Raw genomic sequence first — 24,340 nt, 5'->3', positions numbered from 1 at the left:
CGGTTACACGACAAAACTTTCCGGATTCAAAAGTTATCGGATTCAAAGTTCCCACTTTAAATTCCGGATTCAAAATCTCCGGAGACACGACCAAACCGGCGAGTTTTTATTTCGGATTAGTCCACTTTTGTGTAAACGGCAGAATGAATCCGGTACTAAAACGTTTCGGATTCCTCACGAATCCGGAACAATTTCCTCTAGTGTAAACGCATCGCTAAAATGGAATCTTTTTGAAGTTGATCAAAGAACGCTCTCATTACTGATAATAGTCCTGAAATATTTTCGTTAAAAAATAACCTTCCCCAACGATGTCCTTATAGAATTCATTAATAGGAATTGCTGATACATAAGCTCAATTTTTACCGGCTTTTCCTTTTAAACAAAACGCTCTGATAAGAACGAGAAAAACGTCAAAATGTCACTACCCTCAAATGGGAATGAAGATCCTCGTCTTGCTAGGAATACTAGATGTAGAAAATAGATAACGTAACATCATGATTAAGAAAAACCGAGTAACTCACCTTTAAAATTTGTTCAAGTTCTTTTCTCATCACGTCTCCCTTGGAAAAATTTCCAGATAAGCACCTAGGGTTTCCTCCTCTAGTAGGATCCCCGTGAACAGCGTTTCATAAACTAAGCCGCATGACATTATAGGTGTATCAGAATACATCATGACTGCAAACGCACATTTTGATCGTGTTCATTTCAACAAACTGTTAGGTTTCACCGATGGATATTAAAATTACTCCTTGAACTAAAGTTAGTGCCTTTCCATAATAAGGCCTAAGTTTGACAAAGCAAATATGTCCCCCTCCCCCCCAACCCCTTCGAAACGAGCGTCCCTTTTGAAGGCCTCCGACTCCAAATATTTATGAGGTCCCGGGGCAACCGAAATTAAAATTGATCAAAATGACAAAAAAAAACTCTTACAGCCAGAGAGGACATGTTCCAAATAATTATACTCAGTACAACTTCGTTTCGTTCTGCCAGCGCGCGCAGCTTGACATGGATCAAACATCATCCACGGTGAAAGAGTAAAAGAGGCGCTCTGGCGGCGGCATTGAAGCGACCAAAGATAGAGAACATGTAACAAATTCCAACTTCATCTCCTTTTAATCACTATTTTATGGTACTCAGAAATCCAACCAAACGAGTTTTGCGTTTTTTCGACATTAGGTAGTCGAGCAAAGCATTTTATCTACCTGGAGTGAAGCGAACGCCGTTCATACAATCACATGATCGTCTACATTATTAGGCGGAACCCTAACTACACCTAACTTACCATACACTGTTAGCATGTAAAAAGTCACAAAAATATTTACTATTTATATCTTTCCCACTTTAATGAATTACTAAGGTATCGGTCAAAGCGACGTACATACGAATGGCAGATCAATTGTTTGTCTTTGTCTAAGAATTGTAATTAAAACAAAGGTATATCGTCCTAAAACGGGTTATAGAAATACACTTTATAAAAATCACCTATAAATTTAGTTAAAATAGTTCTGAAAAAGTTACTGATTAAAATCGATTAGGAAATCTTATAAAATATCTATTCACGTACAAGAATCTAAGACTTAATGAACATGTTTTATACAGTCTAAGCTTTCCTAGCTTGGCGTCAAATATCAGACGCATGCAAGAGGAGGGCACGCTGGAAGTTACTCATTAAGATCCCTCTAACCTCGTTCCCAGGGGGCTCTCTTCTCTTAAGAACGAGGATGAGCCTCCCATTCAAAGAGATCCTAGGAGGATCCCCCCCCCCCCCAAAAAAAAAAATCCAGTTTCGCATCTAGAGCACTTTTCAACTGAGAATCGTGAAACAGAAGTCAAACTGACGAAACCGGCCAATCAGAGCGAATACACTATATCAAAAAGCCAATGAGGACTTAGGGTACACAAAGTAAACTGCTTCAACGCGAGAAAACGTGAGTGGCCGTGTGGCATTTGGGTTTAGTTTATTAATGGATAAGATTTGTTCTAGAGCGTGGCGCGAATTTCTCGACCAATCACAGAGTGAAGTAATACAAAGGGGCGGAGGGGGGCCCGGGTTAATTTCGATGATCAACTTAAAATTTCTCTGCGTCCCGTGGTCTTCTTGATACAATCGAACTTGAGATGCACATCGCGTGTATCTTGGACGTTTTGGTGGTGAATGAACACGCTCTCTAATGGTAGTCAAAGTGAGCCTAATCTGCGATTAATTTTTTCTACGTCCCCTTTGATTTTCGGAACTGGCGAGTGATCTAAAAGAAAAAAAGCGAGTATGACTCCCCACTGAATCTGATGCTCTCCTACTCGACATCGATCAGAACAAGAGAAACTAAGTTTATGATCTCTTCATCCGAAATAACGTGGCATTCGCAAATGACCGCACTTCATTATCGCGTCACATCAACTGTGGGTCGACAGTAACAACTGGATAAAAAAATTTAAGATAAAATTACAGAAAGTTTTAAAAGATAGACGTAAGAAAAGTAATTTAAAACAGACGAGCTCTTTTCGTGTCAATATTCTACGCATCCACTCAACAAGCAACGCCGAAGTTTGACGTGCAATCTAAGAAAAAACCTCGTTTGCTAGATGGCTAAAAATAATAATACTGTGGTATCCAAACTATTTCAGCAGCTTGCTGTTGGGGCAAAGTGATTCCCTGGACCACAGGCCAAGTCCTCGAAGAAGAAAGCTGTAACTGCGGCATCTGCGGTACCTGTGTATAGCCAAATAAAATTTGTTTAGTATGACGAACGAGATACCTACCCTTCTGCGGCTATATGATTGGTGTGAGATACATACCCAAATGCAGCGATCTGATTGGTGCGATACATGCTCTAATGCGGCGATCTGATTGGTGCGAACGACAAACCACTCGATACGTTAACATAAGGTTGCTTTTTTCATATAAAAAGAACAAGAACTTAAAAAGGTTGTTGTGCAGAAAGGGAGTAGGAAACGGGGGAAAGGCAAACGAGATTCACACTGATCAGTTATAGAAGTTACTAGACCAGGAGGCAAATTTTGTCTGCAGAGGTTCTTAGAGTTTAAAAGAAAGGTGGTTAGGTGACGGAAACTGGGGATTTTACTTCGGTAACGTGGCTTCTATACGTGTGAGTGTACTTAGCTCTCGGAACGAAACCAACCTGCTGATTCATGGCTGTGTAATACACAGGGGCAGCTGATGAGGGAGAGGTCCAAGTGGTAGGGGCTGCAAGAGAACAAAGAAAAAGGGACCTATCAAGGTACCAATCATGCAGTACGTTGCAGGGTCCTTAGAGCTTAACTGGAAAGTAGCGAGCTCCTCGCTGCTACAACTGAAATATAGGAAAATAATTGATACCAGCCATGGGTACAGTTACCAAATCCATCGCTGCTTGTTGATTCACCTGCACATAAAATGGAAAAAAAAACTATTTTTATCTTGGAAGAAAGATGAACACTTACGTTTTTCAGAAATGTTTACCACGGTAATGACAGCAGTTTTCTACGACTGACTGTTCCCTTTTGTTGTTGTTGTTTTTAGTCATTTAACATAACACTGTGTTGTTATAAGGGAGTTACTTTACGTTTCCTTATTTTCTCGTACCTTTCAGCATGATCAATACTCGGTCGGAAAAGCATTTATTGCTTTTCTTCGGTACTATCCACAACGAATATAACATGGCAGAAACACAAGTGCACTCAAATTTATTCGGATTAACGTTGCCAGTCAAAGGTGCAGCTTTCGTCCGCACACAGAATAAACGCGTTGTACTTACGAGCTGCGGTTTCCTGAATGCCTCAGAGATATTAAGACGTTTCTCTTTGAAGAAGATTGTTCCCTAAAGTGATTCAGCGAAAAAGGTTTTAGGATATAAAGTGGACATCGGTAGGATAAAAAGAAAATATGAAGCTGTTCCGATATAGAGTTATTTAACGATGATTATAGGTTTCAGATTTAATTCGCGAACAAAAGATAAAGACATCATGACGAGCTTTGCTCAAGAAAAAAATTCTCAGCAGGCATCGTAAACTGATGCCGAGGTTTGGGGAAGAAGGCGTTGGGTGGATGTCATCACATTAATTACACCACAATGTAATTATACACATTAGCGTCCACGAATCCACGAGAGATACGCGATTGCGTGCGAGTTAACGCGGGGTCATCTGTTGGCGATGAAAATCAAAATCTTGAAATGAAATGAAGTTTGTTGTGCGCGTAATGGTCATAAAATACTGCGTTTTCTCTGTTTCTGCCCGTTTCCTTATAACGACATTTTTAATCACGTAGTCTTTCAAAGATCCTTCCTTTTCACAGAAGAGGCAATACCGGCGAGGCGCCGTATTCGAAAAGCCTCTCTTTCGATTATTTAGGTATGATTCTTTCGCTTGGTTTGCCATAAAACAGTAACAAAAGATATCGCAATTTTCATGTGCCGTACGACCTGAATAACAACCGTATCGAATTTCCAGTATTGCGTCACTTGGTGGATCGATCAGTGTTCACGCTTTGCGATCGTAGTACACGATGTTATTGTTTTGGTACAAAACCTGTGGCGGTCGCACGACTTGGCCTCGTATCCTGGTTAAATTCTTACCAATATTATAATATTAAACCTCGACGAGATTTTTCATGTCGAAATGTCGAAAAGCATCATGTTTTCGATTTCGAAACCATACGAAATGAAGTCATAGAGGCAGTCGGATTTTCGACGTGCGGCTTTCCACTGGCTAACTTAACCACGCAGAGTCTTTGCAGGATTACAAGTGCCACACTTGACCCTTGCAAGCATTGGTATCTACTTTTGAAAGAGGTATGTGACGTTCCTTTGCGTAAATATTTCATATGCGATGTACTTAAGATATTTCCCGACGAAATCCAAAGTGTGGCGACACGGGAACTTCAGCCGGCCAACTCATCGTTCGAAGTAGTGGGGTTAGCCAGGATTCCCGACCTCGTTCACGTTGTGTTCACGTTCTGTCTAATAGCTGGTCTATCTTCTTCGTAATAAACAATCCCCGACGAACTTATTAAATCTGCGGGATTTATGACTATCGTAAATCTGGTGAACTCCGCCACGCTAGACTTTGAGCCCGAAGGCGCGAAAAATTTATCTTTTGGCGCCAAACTCAGTCACGACTCCGAAGAGCTCGCTTCCTAACTTACCGAAAGATCGGCTAGAGTAAATTCCCTTGGAGTGGAATTTACACAGATTTCTCATCTCGAATCAGCATGGAGTCAATTTTACAGACCCTTTTTTCCACCTCAATGTTCGTACCTTGTCGTGGTGAGGTGGCTTGAGTGCCTCAATGACCAATTGGAATACAATGCCTTTAAAGAATTCAGCTTCAGTTGGTGGGCTGTATTTTCTGCAAGGTAGAGGCCAGACTAACACGGACTTTGTCATTGTAGTTATTGTTATGATTATTGTAATTATCATTATTATTAATGATTTTGTTATTGTTATCATTATCTTTATGATTGTGATTGAATCATTTTCAAAATGAAATAGGCTGCTCAATGAGGATGGCATGCTCAGGCAAGTAGATTTTCATTTATTTACCCCCCTCCCCCCAAGTAGAAATTCAAGTGTTTCTGATAGTTTTTCTCTTCAATAGATTGTTAGAATGCAGAAGATTTTCTAAGACACATTGTTCAGAGGGCTTGTCTTAAGTAGTTGTTTTCTGATTCAAAACCACCTGCCTAGTTCTGTTTCTCTTGGGTAGTTAGTCCATGGACTGTTGTTATCTGATGGCAGAACTAACAGGTGGATCTGTTTCTCTTGGGTAGTCAGTCCATTATGGGCTGTTGTTATCTGATGGCAGAACCACCAATCTGTTCTGTTTCTCTTGGGTAGTCAGTCTATGGACTGTTGTTATCTGATGGCAGAACCAGTCCCTATTTTTTTCAGCTCTATGCTGTCAGTCTTTTATGGACAGTTATTTTTATCTGATGGCAGTTTTAGCTTGCTCTTTTTGTTTTGAAAAATGTGTTGCTTATACTGTTTGTCACGTATCATCTGTTATTAGTCGGAGGCACTTTGGTCAATCAATGCTATCATTGTCTTCATTATTATTATAATTGTTAACTCAGCTGCTACTCTTCTCTCTTTGCCACAGGGCCCACTACAGACAGCACTAGCTTAATGAAGTCCCAAAACCTTTCACAATGAGCCAACTCAAGAATTGCAGTCCTGAACAGTTTTTGGGGTTTTCCTGGCTTTTCTTGAGATTATTTTGTCTCAGTTTCAATTACTTGGATACTCATTCAGCTAGACTAACAATAACACCATTTTGTTCATAGATAAACATTGAAATAATCATAATAGTAATATAAATGATAATAATAATGATTTGTTATTGTTATCATTATCATTATCATTATCTTTATTATTGTGATCATCATTTTCAAATTGAAATAGGCTACTCAGTGAGGATGGCATGCTCAGGCAAGTAGATTTTCATTTAATTCCTCACCCCTCCCCCCAAATAGAAATTCAAGTGTTTCTGATAGTTTGTCTCTTCAATAAATTGTTAGAATGCAGAAGATTTTCTAAGACACATTGTACAGAGGTCTTAAATAGTTTTTTTCTGATTCAAAACCACCTGCCTAGTTCTGTTTCTCTTGGGTAGTTAGTCCATGGACTGTTGTTATCTGATGGCAGAACTAACAGGTGGATCTGTTTCTCTTGGGTAGTCAGTCCATTATGGGCTGTTGTTATCTGATGGCAGAACCACCGATCTGTTCTGTTTCTCTTGGGTGGTCAGTCTATGGACTGTTGTTATCTGATGGCAGAACCAGTCCCTATTTTTTTTTTCAGCTCTATGCTGTCAGTCTTTTATGGACAGTTATTTTTATCTGATAGCAGCTTTAGCTTGCTCTTTTTGTTTTGAAAAGTGTGTTGCTTATGCTGTTTGTCACGTATCATCTGTTATTAGTCATAGGGTGACTTTGGTCCATCAATCCTATCATTGTCCTTAGTATTATTATTATTAATTCAGCTGCTACTCTTCTCTCTTTGACACAGGGCCCACTACAGACAGCACTTGCTTAATGAAGTCCCAAAACCTTTCACAATGAGCCAACTCAAGAATTGCAGTCCTGAACAGTTTTTGGGGTTTTTCTGTCTTTTCTTAATTTGTTTTTGCCCCAGTTTCAATCACTTGGATACTCATTCAGCTAGACTAACAATAACACTATTTTGTTCATAGATAAACATTGAAATAATCATAATAGTAATATGAATGATAATGTTAATGATTAGATTAATGGAAATGATCATAGGAATTATAACCATCAGGATAATGAACATTATTTCTCTAACCAATGTAAATATTTTTATCATTATTATTATTATTATTATCATTATTATTGTTATCATTGTTATTATTATTATTATCATTATTATTATTGTTATCAATGTTATTATTATTTCCATCATGAATTATTAGAGATGCTTGGAAAAAAATGATCTATAGTTCCCTCCAACTCATTATTCTTTCAGTTAAGTGAATTAAGACTGTGAACAGTTACTGCTTTATTCTGTCATTCCTGATGACCATAGAAATGGTGAAAGTCCACAGATATTATCCCTCTAAGAGTTTCTCCAGGTGTTTTTTTTCCTCTGAATTTGGTTACAACAGAATGAAGGGCATCAGGGTATAGTGCGCCCAGCTAGACATGAATTGCATTAATATTACAGGGTCATTTTGCTGTATTCAGGGTTTAATCCTAGCCTTCTACAGACAAGTTTGTTCTTCTAAATGCAAAACACATCTTACAAACTTACAAAAACTGCCAAGAAACAGCTGCTAAATTTATGGAAACATGACGAACAAGTCAACTAGACTGTGTACTACACATCATTGAAATCAAAGTATCACTTTAGGAACATAAAATCGCAAGGTCAGTTTCCCATTTTTAGTGCCTGAGAAAAGATCAGGCCACCAGATTACTTCAAATTCCCTGGTTTCTCGTCCATCTCAATTGCCAACAACCATTTTAGTTTACTGGGTGAGAATCATGCTTGATTTCTTGCCCATGCTCTTTAATTGGCCGCCTGTAAAGCTTGTTGAGAGTTTAACAGCTACTACTTGCAGCAACCTCCATATTCCCCCGATTGCTTTTCTTAACTCTAATGGTACAGAACTTTGATGACTCAGACCAGAAATAACATCATTCACTCTACCATCCCTGTAATAAAAAACTTTGGATTTTTCTCTCCATACAGGGGGCCGCAAATGTATTTTTACCCTCGCACGTTTATAAAAGCATTCAGCATGCCTGCTAACAAAGCTTGGATGTATGTTTTAGGAACTTAGTATCTTTCAACTCGACACCATTTGCCTGAAACCAAAATAATAATTACGAAAGTTAAGAGATTATTTACTTCTGGAGTGAAATGTACTAAATGATTTGCTCTTTCAAACATAAACCTGAGTTATCAGGTTTTGTCAATCACAATTACACGCTGGGTTATTAGTATTCCTTGGGGACCTTCCTATATTATCATAAATATCTAAGACAAGCAGGTCATTTAGCTAGGTAATCAATGTTAAAAATCGCGCTGTACAGCACTTAGAATTATTTTCCTCACTCATTTTTCTCACACTGCAACTTCGCGTACAACGCAATTATCACTACGCAGTCATATCTGGTGTCCAATTGGGAGAAGAGCTTATTATTTTTGTTTTAGAGGTGAATTGCGAGTTTTTCCCCTATTTCATCGAAGAAAAGCTCGAACAAATACTGAAAGTAATGAGTAAGTCACTATGAACAGCTAGTGCAAAGTGACAGCACTATCGAGCCAAACTGAGAACTGTTATTTAATGATTTTTAACATGAACCACCAATTCTTACTATTTTTAATTTCTGCGTTTTAATAGACTTTGACATGTTCTTGAGAAGATATTAAATCGGTTAGCGCTGTTGTTCCCTTCTAAATTATTTTGGTGGAAGCGCCTCAGAAGACACTGGTTTAACTAAAACCATGTTGGGCGACGTTACAGTTTGACTGCACAACCCGCAATTAAATTTAATTTTAACAGCTATTCGAGTGTGTGAAGAACGGAAAAGAGCAAAATTACATACCATCGGCCTTTCGATGCACGGACGAATTAAAACTTTTTACAATTCCACTTATCCATTGCTTGTAACTGATAGACCTTGTCCTTATTCTTGCGGGAGGCCGTACGATCTGTAGTCCATTGTAGAACTTGGCAAACTTAGCGCACTCTGCCTCGAGCGCAACAATGTGATCTTTCGATTCTCTATCTCACTAGCGCAGTTGTTGTGTTGGACATGGACGAATAATACATCGCAGCGTGTCTTGTAGATAGCTAGAGATGCCATGCATGGTTAGGATAAGCGCTGAATATGGACGAGCGTTAAAGCCGCCACTGAAAAAGCACAATCGACCGTTTTTCATTGTAAGGATCAGGTCTTTCACACAGCTGTCAGAATTAAAGAGAGGAAGAACGTCGATCTCGCTCACCTAAGTAGCGAAGTACACCACGAGCGGCGACAATGATCAAACACCTGGAAGATCACCGTGGTGTCACTCTACTCTTTGATAACATAACCAAGAGCGAGCCCTTTCGACTTGTCACTAAGTTTTACGGTTTATAAAACAAAGGCCCCGCTCTACACAAAGCCTTAAAGAATGAAACACTAGAAAAGCTTACTTAGCTTGGAATTATAAAAATTTCCTTTCTTAAAAATCGAAGATTTTCATGGTTTCCGTAACTTCGTATTTTTCCAAATTTCCTCTTTTACATGTTATGCTGTTTTGCATTTTCTTCAGCGTATAATTTAGTTCAGCGTCGATCATTTATCATCCTTAGAAGAAAATATTCTGATCTTTACGTTTAACTATAAAGTTGTTTTGGCTTACATTGTGCGCATAAAAGGAGCGTTAAATTAAACATGAGTTGATTCCACGCGAGGGCTTTACCTGAAAATATGCCTGCACACGAGAGACACCGACATTACCGCGTGTCCCTTTCTGGGAAACATTCGTGTTATGACAAGAAAGGTCAGCTTAAGGGTTTTGGGTTACCCAAACTATGCAATTTTGACGCCGAAAAGTGCCAAAAAGTAATTACAGAAACTTCATCCGCAACACCTTGAACGTGCTGTGGGCGCGAACTGAGATCTTCTCTTACAGTTAATAATTGCCAGGCGGAACTCAGATCCGGCTAAGCCTAATTTCCATAAATTTTTTTGGTGGGCAAAGCTCGTCATGTAAAAAGCAACTAAAAATAACGACTACCTAGTGGAAATAAAGAGAGGAGAAAAGCTGTTTAAGGGTTTGTATTTTACACCAATTAGATGGCAGTCGATATATATATCTTATTAACCAAGCGTGAGGGCCGTACTGGGAGAATATCGGCCCGAGGTCTTGAGAGTACGGACCGAGCGCAGCGAGGTCCGTACAAAAAAGACCGAGGGCCGATATTCTTCCAGTACGGCCCCGAGCAAGCTTGGTTAATAAGAGATTTATTATACCACTGAAGTTCAAAGGGACACAAGTGCGGTATCATTCGGGACAGTGCCCGGTCCAATACTGAGAGAATATTGACCGGCAATAGAGCATTTTGATTGGTTGATTTTAGTTATAGGCCCTCTGACTGCCCGAGTCGTATAATAATAATTATCACAGCACAAATTCTCGACCCTTCCCAAAAATCATGGACCATATGGTAAGAATTCAATTTTCAACGTACCACTTTTTTTAACAGACAAAGCGTGTGTTCTTACCATGTTCATAACTTTCTGCGCATCTTCTTCTCGATAAAAAGTAACAAAACCGTACCTGCGATTATATGTTATGACACATTCAGTCATGCTGCAAGTATTGCACCAAAGTATTTCCCAACTCAACTATGCCATTTAGGCAAAGATGTTATCAGTTAAGAATCGAATGGCTTCTTATTTGTCATGTGTTGTTATCCTTGTTGTTTTGATTACCCCCAAACAAGGATTTAAGAGTTTCATCAGGAAAATTTAGACCATTCTATGGTTCGGTCCACTCAATGCTTCAGTAACACTAAAACAAAAGATATGACCCATAGCTCCAGCGTAAAATACATCCTTATCATTTTGCCCTTCAAACATGTTGAATCCTTTTGAATTTGTCTTAGCTTCTCTCCGTGAAGATGAGAAAATGATACATCATAGACTTGTTCCTTCAGTTTACACTCCCCTGAATTTTTTGTGGCATATGTATTCGCATGCAACGCAACAAACTCGAAGGTTTTTCTCGAAGATTCAGTAAAAACACCCAGAAACATTATTGCATTTAACTTGACCTCTGTTGTAATGCTTACCCTTTACTCAATCCGTCGCAGTCTTTTATGATTTTCGTGTCCCTCACTGCTCCATAATTGCTGAAAAAGTCTTTCAGTTCTTCTTTAGTGGTCTTAAGAACAAATCAAAACAAAACAAAAAGTTTGGAAGTGCGTAATTGTTTCCATACATTTTCATTTTCTCATGTGCGCGTTGAAGAAACTTTTGCCGACTACTGTATTATTAATAAAGGCGCTCTACTCACATTGAAAGCTATACCGCCAACAAAGATGCGATAAGGGATTTTTATTGTCCCGTCATCGCCTGCTCGCAACTGATTCATTGTGCCCACTTCTGACGAAACATATGCCTGTGTTTGAAGTAAAACAGCGAAGAAAGACATTTAATTGAACCAAGTTGTTTACAACGTTTGATAACATAGAACTAGACAAGCAGCATTTAAAAGGTAAGATTTGTAAAGCTCTTGATTCTATTGCGAAGAGAGCGGATTCAAAGGTATTATTCATAGAGGGTACAACAATACCGGATACAGTTAAGTTTCACAACCGTGATCTAATACGGTTTATGAGTTCGCCTGCGGTGGACGACCGGTTAAAAAGAAGTATCGCAAAGTTAACTGATGCTATACAAACCTTACCATTTCGATCATGAGATATTTTCAACTTGTAGCAACTTGAAACCACTTCAACAATATTCACTCTCGCGATCGAAGTGCTTCCCTTGTGGCGAAGGGGGGAGGGGTTAGGTAATGACGAAAGGAAACCATTCCCATGTACTTGCTTCAGAACACAGATAAAATAGACGAGTGAGGATTTTATGTACGAAGATTAATTTGTGATTTTTCGATCGCACTCTTTTAATAACACCAGGGTGACAGCACCGAGGAAGCTTAAAATTTGCCCACCACTGCCCCGATGATCCGCTTAAGGAAAAACCAAGTACTAAACAGTAGTGTAGTGTATTTTGTAGCTTAAAGACCTCATTAAGAATAGTAGCTTTGAAGAAGCGTAAGCCACTATGCTGTCCTGTTTAGTCTCTGTAACAATAGAATCGGAGAGCGAGTGAGTGAGGGTAACGATAGAATCCGAGCCTACAACGAACTCTGCCGATTTTGATCCGGTATTCCCCGATATTATCTCCTTTTTTTATCTACGGACTTCTGTGAATTCATAGATACTACGCTATCCAGAGTGTAAGCCCGTTAATGCTTGGAATTCAGTTCGGTCTTCTCCTACATCGTCTGATTTCTGTACTTCCCGTCGGCGATCGTGATCGCAGTTTTTTTGTCTCTTGCCGGTTTCAGGTCGCATTGCTGCGATTATTTGCTCCGCAAGTGAAATATTTGCTTCCCAAAGGAGTTTTTCTGTTGCATTGCTGCGATTTTTGTCCTGCGATTGATTTTTTCACACAAAAATCGAGATGAAAGATAAAAATCGGTAAATATTTTCGCAAGTGTGCAAATAGGCATGCGGATCAAACTTCAAAGTGCAAATTCGTCCAGGTGGCTAGAGATCGCATGTTTCATGGTTTCTGTTAATAGGAAGCAAGACGAAAATGACCAAGAGATATTTCGGGACGACAGTTTTATTCGAACAGTTCTTGATTTGCAGACTTGAAAAATATGACGATTATATTGATTTGTCTACTTTAATAGCACAACTATAAGACGTGCAGCTTGTTCTGTTCTCTTGCCGTATTTTAAATGTATTAAGATGGATATAATTGTTTCGTTCATCACAGAGCTTGCTTGCATTATATCTTTAGTTGTGACTAACTTCTGGTGTAGTTGTTTCAGGGCGCGGTTAAATACGGTATTGTAAGTAATGACAGGCGCATAAGCTACGTGCAGTCACCGACTGCCTATTTTTTAATTGACCGGTAAAGCGTGATATCAAGAGACACAAAACAATCAAGGGGCTTCTCAGAATTTTATCAGACTTATGAAGACTTTTAAATCAGAAACCTTCAAGACAGAACAAAATAAAGGAGACAGAAAACAAGAGCTTTTGTTTACGGCCAGAATACTTTGGAGCAGATTTCTCGATTTCGACGGAGTTAAACTTTCTTTAGTTATCATGCTATCGCTCAATGAAAAGGCACCGAGGATCGCAGCAAGGTTTCATTGCCGTTATTCTGCTGACACGTCCAGGTTTGAAAAAGAACGACATAGAGCACTCTTAAAAAAGAAGACTACGGTATAACTCTTAACTTACCTTCAGAACAGTGTTCCAAAACATCTTTTCCATACCTCTGATTTGTCACCAATTTAAATATATATCAAGTTACAGTTTACAAACTTATCATTTACAGATCTTTCAGCAATTTACAATTCTTCGATAATCAAATCGCAACCAACACCGTATGTGGTCTTCATTTCAGCGGAAATAGTAAGTACAAAACTAGGCCTTATCTGAGGTCTCCTCTTTTCAAAATCGCGTCACTCTCGAGACTTGAAATTTTGCGCACATCTTTCTTAAGGATAATTTTACCATCACTGGAAATGAATTCAAACTAAAAAGCGCCAACTCGGCCACCATCTTGACAGTTACACTATCAAGACAAAAGTCAGGGGCGTAGCTGGGATTTTTAATAGGAGGGGGTGGGGGGTCACACTGTGTCAAACAGAGGGTACTCACAGGATTGTCATAACGACCCGGCCACGATGTGTTTTGCCTAATGTGACAAATAAAAAAGGGCTTACAAAGGGGGAAATATTGAATCACAAGAGGCCAAGCTCTCTATGAGAGGATAATTTATATGAATCTTTGCATGGAAGTTTAATATTGTGTTTACTTCGTACTTTTTCTCAGTACGAGCGGTAGGGGGATGAGAGCTCAGCTGAGTCTTGACGGATTGGTCTGAAATCACTACCAGAGAATAAAAATAACACAAGCAATGCTATCTGAAGGTTAAAGCTCATTTGTTGTATTATTTACGGAGCTACAGAGCGGAGCCTAAACTCCCATACAAAGCTTTATAATATTATCCTTTCTCAGAGAGCTTGAGCCCCCTGTGGTTGAACCATCCGTAAGCGACCACCCGAAATGCGAAGTGTAGATGTTTGTTCGCTCACGGGAGGTCCATATTTCGGGTAATTTGCATTTGGTGACCAGACCGGCGTAATTACTTTTAGCGGCTTCTTCATACGAGTTTGACTAATAGTCGTGGGTCGTGGGTCGTGGGTACAAGTCGTGGGTCGTGGGTCGTGGGTGTGGGCGTGGGTGTGGGTGTGGGTGTGGGTGTGGGTGAAAGTCGTGGGTGTGGTTAATACTTAATAATAAAAATAATCATTTCAAATATTAATTATAATAATACATAAATTTTATACAACCCCGTCATTCATTAATTTAACTGTTCTTACTTCTAGTTATTTTATTTTGTTTATTCAATTTACCCCACTTTACGTCTATTTTTATCTGCTATCTCACTGTCAATGAAATTAGTTTTACATATTTCCGCTATTATATCACACGGCTATTTAAAAACCACTTTCTATATGCACCAAAAAAGCGAAGAAACTCTTTTGTTTGCGTAACAGATACAATCTTTGTTTCCGCTTTTCCATAGTACAAATACAATAGTGGTTTTGCATAGGGTAAAATATGGACTGGACCATTTTTCGGTGTAGTGCGAAATTCCGTTATCTCGTCTGATAAGATCTCTGAGAAAAGGAACATAGATAAATTAGTAATAACATACTGTATGCACAAAGGAAAACGCGAAGAAACTGATCGTGCACACATAAGTCGACTCAAAAACGCAGTATTTTAAATTTAAATAAAAGTCCAGTGTTTACGTGGCGGTTTCGCTTTCGCATTCCGAGATCTCGTTTGATAACAAAGGGAAGAGAGATAAATCTTGTAATTGCACACTGTGTACACGTTTTTCCAGGTGTGCGGTCTGCGGTCTGCGGTCTGCGTTTTCGAGGTCTGTGTTAACGAGATACCTGAGAGATTATTGCTTTATACGATTGTACCAAACATGATTTCATTTAGTGGAAGTACTATGACGTTAAAATTGCGATAGCGCTCGTGAATTCTATATTTGCGGCTAAAGTCAAGGGCCAAGGAACAGAAATTCCGAGATCTCGTCTGATAACATCAATGACAAAAGAAAGACAGATAAATCTTGTAATTACACACTGTATACACAAAGGAAAACTGATTGTGCACAAGTCGACTCAAACGGCACATACAAAACCTCTGCCAGACTGGTAACTCGACAGTGGAGGATCGTAAACACGATATTTTTAATAAGAATTATAAGTCCAGTATTTACGTGGCAGTTTCGCTTTCGCATGACTAAAATGCGCAAAAACGTTGATGAAGGAGAAGTCAGTCGAAAAACGGATTAACATAATTTGTACGATCGAGTAAAAGCGCCTTTAACCAGCAGTGATTACAATCACAAACACCTACCACCCATGCCTGAGTTATAACACTCTTCCCCCACCCCTCCCTCAGTATTTGTAGACTGCACCCACCCCTCCCTGAGTACCAAATGTGTGCCTCCCCCTTGTAAAATGGCCCAAATAATGGTCCAAAAAATAGTCCAAAAAATGGTGCTGTCCATATTTTACCCTGTGCAAAAACACTATTGTATTTGCAGTACGGAAAAGCGCAAACAAAGATTGTATCTGTTTTGCAAACAAAAGAGTTTTTTCGCTTTTTGGTGTATATAGAAAGTGGTTTTCAAATAGCTGTACGATTTAATAGCGGGAATATGGAAAACTAATTTCATCGACAGTGAGACAACAGATAAAGATAGACGTAAAGTGGGGTAAATTGAATAAACAAAATAAAATAACTAGAAGTAAGAACAGTTAAATTAATGAACGACGGGATTGTAAAAAAATTTATGTATTATTATAATTAATATTTGAAATGATTATTTTTATTATTAAGTATTAACCACACCCACGACTTTTACCCACACCCACACCCACGACCCACGACCTGTACCCACGACCCACGACCCACGACCATTAGTCAAACTCTCTTCATACTCCAGTTGACGTCATTTGATACTGCTTTTCCACAACTTTTCTGATCAATACAAGATAGATGCAGTCATACATAAACATGTCTAGTATTCACAAGATGAGAGAGTTTTCTTTCCTCAGTACAAGTGATAAAATCTACATTTGTATTTTATCAATTCTTCCAATCTTTCGGGAATCACTTGCGGTAGCTCATTATTACGACATCTGTTGATACAGTATTCATTTACCGCTCGTCTGGTCGTCCACGGGAGGGTTAAAAACAATTGAAAATTGTCGGCAATTATCTCTGAAAGTGGTGGCTTATGAGAGGTGGTCGATGACGAGAGGTCCCTTTTTTAATGATTTGACTTGAAAACTCTTGTTTTTTTGAAAAGGTGGTCGCTCACGAGAGCTGGTCGCAAAGAGAGGTTCGACTATATAATTTACACCTTTTCGCGTAAGGTGCGCTTTTGATAATGCGGTAAATGGTTTGAACCCGGGGGTAACATGTGAAGGTGTAGTCTGATCGTCCGGGTGAGTGTAGTCCTGAGAAGGACTGTTGTCGGTGGCAGTGACTGACGTTTCGACAACCTGTGCGGAAGTCATCATCAGAGTCAAGTGAATGATTGTTGTCAGTAGAATGTTCTTATTCCAGTTCGTGTGAAATGATCGGTTGGTTTTGCCGTGATGTTATTGGCTATAATCCGCGTCGCCCACAAACCCATCACCACACTACGTCAGTTACTAACCAACGTTAAAGACAAAGACGAACCGAGGAACAGACAGGGAACAATTTATAAGATCAATTGTTCCGACTGCCAAGCCTCCTACATCGGTGAGACTGGCAGAAACCTCACAACAAGACTGACTGAACACAGACGGGCGACGAGGAAAGGTGATGTCAGCAATCACATTGCTGAACACCATCGACTTACCAACCACAACATTGACTGGGACTCTGCGCAGTGCCTAACCTACAGCACTGACTATTTTCAACGACTGACTCTGGAAAGCTGGTTTACTAACTTAGAACAGACTCCCCTAAACAGATGTCAACAACTACCCGCCCCATACAAACGACTCATTCACGACATAAACATCACAAACGACCGAAAAAGAACAACCTAACTTTACCGACAGACCGAAACAGACCAATCACGACCGACTTACGTCACTTGAGTCTTACAGCCAATAACATCACGGCAAAACCAACCGATCATTTCACACGAACTGGAATAAGAACATTCTACTGACAACAATCATTCACTTGACTCTGATGATGACTTCCGCACAGGTTGTCGAAACGTCAGTCACTGCCACCGACAACAGTCCTTCTCAGGACTACACTCACCCGGACGATCAGACTACACCTTCACACGCTTTTGATAATCTGGCATAGCATAAAATACTACTGGATCAATGGAACCTGGACCATTGGACTGTTGGAGTATTCTTTAGACTATTTTTCGAAACTTTTTCGAAACTTTTTCTCTCTACCAATTTTGTCAATTTTTTACTCGTGAGTACGCGGTTTTCTACCCAGGAATATTCGATTTTTTCGAACGTAAGTTACCAACTTTCCAAAACTTAACTTATAAATCGCGATCGTGATTTAGGTTTGCGATCGTTATTTACTACTCGCAATCACTACTTAAAAGTCGCGATCATTTAAAACAATGTAATAACTTTGACGAAAAGACTTGATATTGGACGAATGGACCAAAGACTTAAGACTAAAAGGCTTGGACGAAAAGACTCTTGGACGAAAAAACCGGTTACCTGAATACCATTCCTCACACTTGGTAGAAACTCAAGGAGCGCTTAGCTTTTATGAAACTGTTAAACACATGTAACTGATGCTGAAGCTAACTCGCAAGTTGTAACTTGCGATCATAAGTTCTAAGTCGCGATCGCATATTGTAAATCGCGATCGCAAGTTATTACGTAACTTGTGATCGAAAAAAAACGCATGTCCTTTATGCGCCACCGTAGTAATCAGTATTTTTGGAGGGGTAAGTACGTAGAATTTTCATCTGTGGGACGCGTGTTATTCGAAAATAATCGAAATCAAATTCAAAAGGAGTAAATAACTAAAAGTAGTTACACTCCCTACCCCTCTCAAAGTTGGTTTGCAAGGCTAACAGCCTCAGACATTTTTTTTCTAGAGGCGACTATTTTTATGAAATTGGGTTCCTAAATGGTGAATATGATTATATGAGCAACGTTAAGCTCCAAGTGCTGGTCTCTAGTTTTGACTGAGCTGGTTTCTCTTACCTTTTGAATGAAATAAAAAAAATGAAACTTAAAGAAAACCAAAAAAAAAAAAAAAAAATTGAATGGCTCTTATCGAAGTTGAGTACGCGAAATCAGCGGACTCTCGATGAGCTTAGGCCAAAACGAGGCTAACGGGTCTAGCCCGCTGTAAAGTAAAAGGAAATAGTGAGGGAATGTAGGAGGTAGTTTGACGTTTAGATAATATTTTGTCTACTTTTGAGAGTTGTTGTCCATGGTGAAGCATTGCGTAGCTTTTGGGTGTCAAAATCGAAGTTCCAAAGCGGAGTGCAAAGACCTATCATGGCATTTGCTCCCACTGTCAAACAGGAATTTGCTGGCACAATGGCTCCTGAAACTGCGTCGAGAGAACACTCCGGTAAACAAAAACTCTTACGTGTGTAGTCAGCATTTTGAAGCCAGTTGCTTCATAAAACCACTGGGAGGACAAAGAATTCGTTTAAAGCCAGATTCTATACCGACAAAGTTTATTTTTACTGTCGAAAAACCAAAGAGGAAAAAGCCTGCCGATCGAGCATCGTTGAACACGAAGAAAACAAAAATAGAGAAATCGCAGCAGCATTCAGTCTCCGAATCGATTAACATTGAACACACGGATTTGAAATCTGGTTCAGATGGTATAGAAACTGATCATCTAGAAAGTGAAGTTTTAGTTCAAACTCGAGATGAAAACTGGGAACATCAACTTAAGTTAAAGGATGACAAAATGTCATGTTTACTTGAGACATTGCAAACTAAGGAGCGCAAATTGAACAAAAAAATACAAGAGCCGGAAAATCAACTTGGGGAGGAAAGAAGCGCCAGGAAGGAGCTGGAATTATTGATCGAGGAGAAAGCCTTCAGCATCGAAACTGTCAAGGATAATGCTAAATTATTACGATTTTATACTGGATTTGAGAACTATGAGGTGTTTTCAATGGTTCTTGACTTTCTGGGGAGGGAGACCGCGGCTCACTTGGACTACCAAAACACAGAAGATTTAGGAGAAACTAAGCACAAATATAAACCTGGGCCTAGTAGGGCTTTGACTGTCGAGAATGAATTTTTTCTGGTCCTTTGTCGTTTAAAAGTTGGCTTACTAGAAGAAGACTTATCAGCTAGATTTGGAGTGTGCCAAAGTGTAGTATCCCAAATTATTAATACCTGGATCAAGTTTATTTTCTTTAGATTCAAAGAACTTGATGTATTTCCTTCCAGAGAGATTGTTCAATTACACCTACCTGAATGTTTTCGCAAAAAGTATTCAACAACTACTCTAATAATTGATGCTACAGAGATATACATTGAAAAGCCAAACAACCCAGAGGCTCAACAAGTAACATTTTCTACATACAAAAATCGCAACACCCTGAAAGCTTTGGTTGGTATTGTACCAAAAGGGGGGATTTCATTTGTTTAAACCCTGTATGGTGGTAGCATTTCTGACAAGGAACTAACCCAAAAGTCAGGTCTTATAGAGAAACTACAGTATGGTGATGTTATCATGGCTGATAGAGGTTTTAATATTCAAGAAATACTTGCATCTAAAGGGGTAGAAGTAAATGTTCCTCCATTCATGAATGAATCTGGGCAATTTAATGAAAGTGAATTACTGGAAACAAGAAGGATTGCATCTCTAAGAATCCATGTTGAAAGAGCCATGGAAAGAATAAAAAACTACCACATTTTAGACTTTGTCCCCATAACTTTGTGCAGGAATGGTATAATTGATATGATCTTTTTTGTCTGTGCAATGCTATCAAACTTCCTCCCACCACTAGTAGATGGGTAGCAGTAACATTGATCTTTCCAACAAATATTGCCTTCATGTTATCTATGAGACAGTGAAAACAGACTGTATAGTGATGTGATGATCAAGTGAATTTTCCATCAATTTGTTGTAAAAATATTACAAAACTCAATGTACACGCATTTTAGCACAAAATGTTCCTGTCTCTAATCAGAGAGTAATTAGCACATGCTTACAACTGAAATGTTGCCATTTGTATATATTTACAGTACTTCTTGAGATGAAATACAGTATAACATGTTTTTAGTCATTTCATTTGTAAATTTACTCAATCTAGTAAGTCCATAAAAAACTCTTGGGTATGCTATTTCCAAAGAGATGTGATTGTCATAAAACTTTTCCAGTTTTGGGACTAAGTCAGAAAGGAATTTGTTGTTTTTCTTCACATGTAAAACAATTAAATAAACAGTGTCAGAGAGTACCAGATCAGTCCAGGATGATTTAATGCAAAGCATCAGCTGCTGGACTTGGTAATAGAACTTATGATTCTTGTTGACCACCAACCCATGAGAAGTGTCTCTACATATACCACGCTTACACACTGCCTCCTTTAGAGACAGGCCATCTGTGAAGATTCGCTTTATCTCCACTAGTCCTCCATGGGCTTCCCCATCTGGAGAGGCCCCAAGGAAAGGATAACACTGAGATATAACAAAACCTGTTTCACTGACTTTGCAATCTGGTTTGTTTTCATATAGCCATATGATCTTCTTTTCATCTTTCAGTCTCTGTTTCATTTTATTGCTTTGGTACTGACTGTTATAGTGTAAAATTTCCTTCATTGCCTTTGTTGGGCTAGTAGAACGCTTTAATAATGCTCGCTTGCTCTGAGACTCTGTAATACGAACACGTCTGTGTTCAAACCATGCCAGACAGTTACTTTGAGCTTTTATGGCAATTGCAATGTTCTGTCTCTCTTGATCAGTAACCATGAGATTTCTCTTAATTCTTTTGCCCGGTCAAAAATCTCTGTGAGTGAGACAGGGTGCTCTTTAATCGGAGAGATAATTTCATTTTTATTTTGGTCAAGTTTTTCACCAGATAGTAAACAGAAGAAACCACAATTTGGTTTTACTCTTTTGATTTTATCGAGCAGTTCTGTGTTGACTTTTTTCGAATCATTGTTCCTTTCAGATGGACGTCTTGGATCATTCAAAGGTTTGACATTGTTTGTTTCTTCTCTTCTTTAAATATTTTTGAGAAATCAATTTCATAAACTGACTGAGAGTCAAGCTTCCTCTTTCTTGGCTGATTCCAACTCTGCAGTCTTGAGGTACACGTTTCAAATTCCCGTGTGCACTTAAGTCTCACAAATTCTTCAAGTGCATAACAAAGAGCTCCTATATGTTTACAAGAACCACGTGGACCTTTGCCAGCTGGGCAAGCACAGCTGGCAAATGTAATGCATGTTACCTTCATGTCCACCATTATTACACATTGAGAGCTTCATGTTATACTTCAAGTTTTTTTTCATTTCAGGTAAGCAGTCACATCGAATATGTACCTTCTCGTTGTCGTCCCGAGCGATTTCCAGTTTTTGGATGTTACCATGTCAAAACAAACCGAAAGCTTTGCTGCTGACATTCTTGTAATCTTTGTTACATTCATTATCTTTAGCTTTTCTTTCAATAAAGTAAGACACGATATTTTGAATATTAAATAATAATAATAATAATAATGAACGTTCTTAATACGCATTTAAGAATCTCAATGCGCTTACAATAATTTTTACTAAGGTTGAGATCGGACGTCAGCATTATCAGGCGCCTCTGGCAGCCGCTTTAGTCCATGTAACGACCTCACCTTTTCCCACCCATCCCACCCCAGGGGAGGACATCCATCACACAGTAATCTCGTGCGTGGGAAATTAACGTCTCCTACCCCTAACCCTGCAGGAGACGGGACCTCCATTTATTCGTCCCTATCCGAGAAGACTAGAATATCTAACCATTTCTTGATGTTGAGAAAGGAAGCATATTCTTCTCAGTTAATTTTTAAGACCCTGAGTGTTGGTCCGGCCGGTATTGAACTCTCGACCTCCCGCACAGCAGTCCGGCGCTCTCCCAATTGAGCTAACCAGGCGGCGGTTAGCTCAATTAAAAGAAGGGAAATCGTCCTTCACGTCAACCAGTGAAACCCACTGTGCAGATTCAGGGAAATCACAATTGACGGTCGCCGTTTGGTCCTCTGGTTTACTTGCTGCCAAGTGTTGCCACTTCTCCGTAAAATTATTCTGCCAACTATTTTTGATATAACTGATGACCCTACGGCGAATAAAACAAGTCGGTATAAAACTCATGCTTCGAAATTCCCTCTAAGCAATGGCAATAATTATAAGTGACAAAGGAAAGAGTACCATATAACCCCATACATTAATTATGCATTCAATTTCATTAATTATGTATGCACCCCATTGTTTTTAAGATAATGGCTTATTCCCATGGGTTTAGCATATATACATTACTAATAAGTACTTACTGCTTCAATAAAAGAGAAATTGATTGAAAGCGGCTTTTTCGTCTCCATTCCTTTCTCACGTTCTTCTCCCTTCTCCCCTTTGTTCCTAACTTCTCAGTCCCCGGTTTTTTTTTTCTTTTCTTTCCTTTTTACCATCTTGACAGTTCTGCTGAACCTTGAACCATCGCTCTTCAGACAACGCGTTATAATCAGACCATTATCAAACCATAGCCTTACAACTATGCTACGCAAACCAGTTAGGAGTTCCTCTCCAAAAGCTACTTTTTCTTTTACATTTCAGTAAAAAAATTTTCATAACAATATGTGCATTGATACAATGCACCAAAGGGCCCCTTTGCACTAAAGAATGCATTTCTTCTTCTCTACGATTGGCCAAATACCACACAGAAAACAAAATTTATTCATACTTCTTTCTACTAACATCAACAAAAGAAGAATATAGAAGGAAGAAGAACAACAACTTGGAGATGGAGAGACTGAATTTTATTCGACTTTCTCGAATATTATCGGATCACGACCGGTACATACAGTGGTGTAAGGATCACAACCTGCTTGCGACGTCGGTAAAATGTCCTCGAGCTGGGTGCAGCAATGAACTTAGCTAGACACGACGTACTTCATCGCGAGACGGGTACGAGTGGCGATGTTCAAAAAAGGGTTGCGATGGAATGGCTTCAATGCGCCGGAATTCACCGGTGCGCACACACAGGGCATCGATACATGGTGGGGAATCAAGCGAGGTTTGCCCCAAACAGGAACATCCAAAGGACTTTTCGATGGCTACCTACAAGAATATATGTGGCGTCAGCACTACGGAAACGATCCCTTTGGAAACAGTATCGAACATAATCGCCCAACTTTATGAAGTCTAGAAAGACTAGATACAAAGGTTTCTTTGCATCGCTGTATGCACCGGCCTTCACGAACAATTTTCATCACTAGGACACGAAAGGATATTTAAAGAATCAACCAAAACCACAAGAACAGGTAAGACACAACATTTATTTAAACTTTGCATTGACAAACTTCAAAGCCTGACCGTGGACTTGACGTTATTTTCCGGCCAATTTTACGCTTTCAAAGCGAAACTGAACTTTAAATTATATTTCAAAATTAAAAACCTCTGGAAAATGCCTTAAATTTCTCGTTTTGCAAAGCCAAAACGCGCCGAATTTACCCTGTTTCAAAAAAGAAACAGGCTACCATCTTTCGCCGTCCCTTTTCGGAATGACAACCACTCTTTTAGTCTTTCTTTGGTAAGATTCCGTGGGAAACTACCACTAAGTAACTGTACTTTCTCCTCAGCGGAAAAGAAGGCTGCTTCTGGAAGACTTTTGGCAGAGAGTATAGCTTTTTTGTCACTTTCTAATACCCGATAGCCTCGCTTTGCTGTTTGCTCACAGAAATACCGCTGGATCGTTTGGGTGGCGTACTCAACTTCGATAAGAGCCATTTATTCCCACGAAACGAGTATGAATGAAAATTGGAGAGACTGGCACTAGTTTACAGCTGGTAA

General features: G+C 39.2%; 2 protein-coding genes, 2 long non-coding RNA genes and 1 pseudogene across 4 annotated transcripts; 2 read left to right on the top strand and 3 right to left on the bottom strand.

Moving 5' to 3' along the window:
- Window positions 1-1,111: 1,111 nt before the first annotated feature.
- LOC111331952 (protein boule-like) lies at window positions 1,112-11,621 on the bottom strand. Its single transcript, XM_022937186.2, has 7 exons — window positions 11,529-11,621; window positions 11,305-11,396; window positions 10,736-10,790; window positions 3,756-3,818; window positions 3,338-3,383; window positions 3,141-3,205; window positions 1,112-2,710 (listed from the first exon to the last, which is right to left on the bottom strand). The coding sequence occupies exons 1-7, from the start codon at window positions 11,604-11,606 to the stop codon at window positions 2,588-2,590; spliced, it is 522 nt and encodes a 173-aa protein (XP_022792921.2). The 5' UTR covers window positions 11,607-11,621; the 3' UTR covers window positions 1,112-2,587.
- On the top strand, window positions 4,030-9,118 carry LOC148719318 (uncharacterized). Its single transcript, XR_015994139.1, has 3 exons — window positions 4,030-4,790; window positions 5,490-5,516; window positions 6,097-9,118. It is a non-coding gene; the product is annotated as an uncharacterized LOC148719318 (long non-coding RNA).
- LOC148719317 (uncharacterized) lies at window positions 7,502-10,248 on the bottom strand. Its single transcript, XR_015994140.1, has 2 exons — window positions 9,068-10,248; window positions 7,502-8,323 (listed from the first exon to the last, which is right to left on the bottom strand). It is a non-coding gene; the product is annotated as an uncharacterized LOC148719317 (long non-coding RNA).
- A 7,058-nt stretch (window positions 11,622-18,679) lies between the features above and the next one.
- Window positions 18,680-20,596, top strand: LOC148719316 (uncharacterized). Its single transcript, XM_088742070.1, has one exon. It carries the CDS (start codon window positions 18,772-18,774, stop codon window positions 19,954-19,956), a length of 1,185 nt encoding a protein of 394 aa, XP_088598196.1. The 5' UTR covers window positions 18,680-18,771; the 3' UTR covers window positions 19,957-20,596.
- Window positions 20,550-24,277, bottom strand: LOC148719315 (uncharacterized; annotated as a pseudogene).
- Window positions 24,278-24,340: the final 63 nt, after the last annotated feature.

This window comes from Stylophora pistillata, chromosome 12 (genome assembly GCF_964205215.1).
Source record: "Stylophora pistillata chromosome 12, jaStyPist1.2, whole genome shotgun sequence".
NCBI classification, from domain to species: domain Eukaryota; kingdom Metazoa; phylum Cnidaria; class Anthozoa; order Scleractinia; family Pocilloporidae; genus Stylophora; species Stylophora pistillata.
The sequence above is the reverse complement of the archived record's forward strand: the minus strand, read 5'-3'. Positions and strand labels throughout refer to the sequence as shown.

What these genes read in the sequence shown, in the direction of transcription:
- LOC111331952 (XM_022937186.2), bottom strand. Translation starts at nt 11,606, where the DNA reads ATGAATCAGTTGCGAGCAGGCGATGACGGGACAATAAAAATCCCTTAT. An exon ending in TTGGCGGTATAGCTTTCAAT is followed by an intron (nt 11,397 to 11,528) that starts GTGAGTAGAGCG and finishes TTTGTTCTTAAG; the next exon opens with ACCACTAAAGAAGAACTGAA. An exon ending in ACACAGCCATGAATCAGCAG is followed by an intron (nt 2,711 to 3,140) that starts GTTGGTTTCGTT and finishes GGCTATACACAG; the next exon opens with GTACCGCAGATGCCGCAGTT.
- LOC148719316 (XM_088742070.1), top strand. Translation starts at nt 18,772, where the DNA reads ATGGTGAAGCATTGCGTAGCTTTTGGGTGTCAAAATCGAAGTTCCAAA.